Source organism: Penaeus vannamei, chromosome 2 (genome assembly GCF_042767895.1).
Source record: "Penaeus vannamei isolate JL-2024 chromosome 2, ASM4276789v1, whole genome shotgun sequence".
Classification (NCBI taxonomy): domain Eukaryota; kingdom Metazoa; phylum Arthropoda; class Malacostraca; order Decapoda; family Penaeidae; genus Penaeus; species Penaeus vannamei.
The window spans coordinates 39,169,073-39,173,637 of NC_091550.1; the positions used below are offsets into that span (position 1 = coordinate 39,169,073).

Here is a 4,565-nt window from a genome sequence, read left to right on the forward strand (position 1 = left end):
GCCTGGTACAACTAAAGTAAGGAGGAGGGGTAGGTATCAGGGAAGTGGTAGAGATTGGAGTATCTGGATTTAGAATGGAAAACAGCTTTGACTGGTGAATAGGGAGAATAGACATAAGATGTAGGTTTAGGGTATAGGGGAGAGATACCTGGGGAGATGTAGAAACATCTTGTGTAGATGGTGGGGGAGCAGAGCATAAGAATGTTTTGGAATAAGTTGAGAGAGAAAAACCTTATCGTTGTTCTTTCTGTCTGGTCTCATGTAGAGTCAGGCTTATTTAAAATCTGAGGACTGCTACCTCACATTCAAACTTATAGGAAAGGCAACTCCTATAAAACACATTATAGGAGTCTCCACAACTGGCACATGTACGTGACTGAGCAGGACAATTTGAACAGTCATGACCAGGTTGGGCACATAGAGGGCAGTGGGCTGTGGAGCAACAATGTTTGGCAGGGTGGCCAAAACGCCAACATTTCTGACACTGATGAGGAAGGGGTCGATATTGTCAGAGATGAGAAGACAATCCACCAACATAAACCTCATGGGGGAGGTCTTGTCTATGCAAGCTAATCTTGGCAATATTGATGTGGGATTTATGCTGGCCTCTGGGCCAGGTAATTTTCACAGTCTGACCAGTCTTTGTTATACATGGGACATTCATTTGGGGGAATAGAAGCAGTTCCAGTACAAGTATTAAGAGATAGGTGAGGTTCAGCAGGAATGGGTTTGCCATTAAGGGTAGATAGTGCATGAGCTTGGGCTTCAGAAGTAACCGTGACAAGGCATGAATGATCAGAGCGACTGCGAAAGGTAACCTTGCCTACTTGTTTCTGGAGGTCCTGGTGAAAGAGAAGTGTATTCTCAGAATAAGGGGCTGTGGGGGGAATCACAAAGAATCGATCCCACTTGGCTGGGCCAAAGAGAGTACTCAGAAGGTTTGCAGAGGTAGAGGCAGTAGAAAGACGAGGGCGAGACGAAGATGGGGTGGTGTGGAGTGGAGTAGTTCTGCAGGGGGGAGGAAAATAAGGATGAAGAGTAATAAGTGAAAAGCGGGTTGACATTGAAGAGGACTGTGCAGCAGGAGATGAATAGGAGAATATTGGGGATGAGGAAGAGGTGCTTTCTAGGGATTGAGTAATAACCTGGGTGGGTGTTTTGTAATGGTTAGTTTTGTTTGTAAGCGTCGAAGAGGGGGTATTAGTATCAATGGTCAGAGCTGTGGTCAAAGGAGGGGCATGGGTTAGAAAACCATCAAAATCAAATTCAGATAGGCTATTTGATGAAGAGGCAAGTTTTAATTCTCTTATTAAGGGTAAAGAATCTTCATTACTGGCCATGGAGAGCCTGAATAAACTGGGGAAAAGAAATGGTCTACCCCTCAAGGTCCCCATAAGGGGTAAGGGCTAGGCAATTAACCAAGGGAATACCGTGCCCATGACTCCCGGAGACCGTTTGTGACTGACACAAAGCTAGCCTTTCATCCTTTCAGCACGGCTCTCACACCTTAGAAATGGGATAGAGGAAGGGAATAAAGAAGATACGGAAGAGGAAGGAAGAGAAGAAAGGACCAAGCAAAATTAGTTGAGGCAAGGGCTGAGGCCCAAGGTATAGGTGATCCCCTACATTGGGTCTCAGTTCTCATCTCCTAAGCCCTCCCTCGACGACAATGAGCTAGGTTTTGGGAGGGATCACATCATGAAAAAAATTGGATTGAGGGGAGGGTGACATGAACATACTGTTATGGAAAAATTTGGCTGAGAAACACAGGAAATTAAAATTACCCTGCCTTCTATGCTCTTGGCTGCAGCATAAAGTTTTCAAGCCTACTTTTGAAGGGCTATTTCTCCTTAACAAATGCAGCCAGGGACCAAACAAGTGCACAACTTAAACACAGAGACATCATCCATCTTGACATGAAGGGTGGTCTACCATGGCATGATAGGATATAATCCTGGCACAAATGGGTTACGGACCCGCGAGATACATGGGCAATTTACGGTTTATATATAATTAGTAAATGATACCATGTTCATATATATAGAGAAAATATTACACAGAAGTAGTGCAATTAAAGAGTCTAAAAGATATCCACAAGAAAGAGGAGGAAAAAATTAAAATCATTTGCTTCCAATAGCGTCCATGTGCTCATTATTTCACATAAGCATTTACAGTTACAACTTATTATTTGCAAGTACAGTCTGCAGTGGATACCTAGCTACATGGTATACAATGTGTGGAGCTATCTTCTTGAAGTCCAAAGTCAACGAGAACTGAATGATGATGTACAGTACTCTAGTTTCTTCATATTCACAGAAACAACCAAAGTCACTACTGCACTAATTAAGGATATATATGCTAAATATATGAAATATGTGCAGGCATTGTACATCAAAGAATTTAAAAATCATAACAGTTATGCTTTTTTGACTAGAAAAAGACTCCATTTGTATCTCTTTCCAGAAATTAAAAATTATCAAAATCATAGAATATCTAGAGGCCACAGTACCTTTGCAAAGTTGCAAATGTACAGAGGAATTTTCTGCTCATGCTGCTTCTTTACATGGCCTTTATCTGAACATATTTCTTGAATTTTCTTTTTTAAGTTTACTGACTTTTTGGCTTTTTCCTTAAATCTTATATCATTTAAGCTGACCAGAATTCTTCTTTTTGACAATGACCAGCTACAGGTTACACTGTGTTTACAGTTTACCTCTATGACCTGGCACTTGAGTTTCTTTGGGTGTATGATATTCCATCAGACTTCTAATTTGACTTGTGTTGTGAGTGTTGTAGTAGTTGATATCACAATGGCAAACTAGCACTTCAAGGTTATGACATAGTAATGGGGAAAGAATTTGGCCATCATGAGTTACTACCTTGAAATGTGTGATTTTATAAATTATGTCCTATTGCTAATTATTTCCCATGCTCTAGATGACCATCACGTCATGAAAAAAATTGGATTGAGGAGAGGGTGATATGAACATATTGTCATGGAAAAATTTGGCTGAGAGCCTGGGTGATGGGGAGTTGCTGTCATGAGAATTTCAGCTGAAGGCCAGCATAACTGAAATGACTCTCCATGAGTACATAAAACTGGTGGGTGACTAGACTCTGGGTATTTAAGATGGGGTCTTGCATCATGCCTATCAGGAATTGTGGAATGTACCAACTGTGAGCCATGACTGGAAGAGCACCAGATTCAGAGAGGACACTATATCCTTGCTCAAGATCCTATTCCTGCCCACCATGACTGGCAGCACAGGTTGTATTACAGGAAATTTTATTAGAAAAAAAAAGAAGACTAATAACAAAAAAATTGCTTATTGTTATCATTCTTGGGAGATGATCAAAAGTGTGTGTAAGGAAAAGTCTATTATTATCTAGATACATAATATCAAATAACAAATAAAGACACTGAAAAAGACAAAAAAGCACTTATGCAGAAAGATAACAACATTGCAAAGGGGAGGCAAGGAGTCTTGACACCACCCATATGAATTTGTGTGTGCCCATCTTCTAAGCCATAGACCCATCAGAGTGGCCACTCAAGTAAGCCTAATGGCAGTCAGTGAAGCATCCATATCCAAGACGCTTATTTTCCATTATCAATTTCCTATTCCACAGAATAATTAAAAGAAAACACGAGGAACTTCTTATAAATTGTGTTCACAGACACAGCTTTATTGTTAACAGGAATAACAAGGAAATATTCACAATTGGATAATACCACACACTAATATATATACACCAAGGGTAAATTCACCTCTTACAGGCTAAATTTTATGAAAGAGAATCTAAAATCCTGTTGTTCCCAGTCTATTACGCTGTTTCTTTGTCAGGCCAGTTCTTCGGTATTCAGAGCGCTCCTCCAGGTATTTTTGAGTGCATAATTCCTGTGGGTGGAAAAGTAACAAAATATCATATAGAAAAGTAAATCAGATGTAAAAGGGAAAATAAACACTTGATAATACCAACTTCTTAAAACATATGATAATTCAGGAAGCCAAATGCACATCAGACTAATATCAAGGGAGATTACATAACTTTTACAACTGTATTTTCATAGCTCTCATCACATAGAAAATATCCTAGAAATTTGTCTTTAAAGAACAAATAAGAAATGCAGTTCCTTATACACTATTATCACAAGTGGTAATCACACAAGTTGAAATTCATAAATTATATTGCTAAATCTATTAAACAACTTGAGAGGATGAGCATCTAATCTTTCTCTATTTTTTCCATAATATGATTTTTGGAGATTTGTTTAGATAAAATAATAGAACAAAGAAATGCAAACACTATGTGTTGTTTTTTTACCCTTTGTAAGTTAGTATATGTACAGTCCATTGTGAATTTTGTTGCACACACATGGTTTCACAAGGGATACTCTACCAAGGAGTCAAATTGTATCCCTAAATGACCTCATCTACTTTCTAAATTCCTTGATTTTTTAATGTTTTTCTCTAAAGCAATTAAAATCAATATCGTTATCATTATTATTATTACTACAATGTTATTAACATGCTAATATCATAAAAAAGAAAGAGTTATAAAGG

General features: G+C 38.6%; 2 protein-coding genes across 2 annotated transcripts in view; both read right to left on the bottom strand.

The window, feature by feature from the left end:
• Window positions 1-596: 596 nt before the first annotated feature.
• Window positions 597-1,340, bottom strand: LOC138865683 (uncharacterized). The gene has a single exon (XM_070136811.1). It carries the CDS (start codon window positions 1,338-1,340, stop codon window positions 597-599), a length of 744 nt encoding a protein of 247 aa, XP_069992912.1.
• A 2,315-nt stretch (window positions 1,341-3,655) lies between these two features.
• Window positions 3,656-4,565, bottom strand: part of LOC113819698 (COX assembly mitochondrial protein homolog) — a 10,985-nt gene continuing 10,075 nt past the window's right edge. Inside the window, exon 4 of the mRNA XM_027371896.2 lies at window positions 3,656-3,899. Within this exon, the coding sequence (XP_027227697.2) occupies window positions 3,801-3,899 (99 nt within the window). The 3' untranslated portion in view covers window positions 3,656-3,800. The remainder of the gene's footprint in view (window positions 3,900-4,565) is intronic.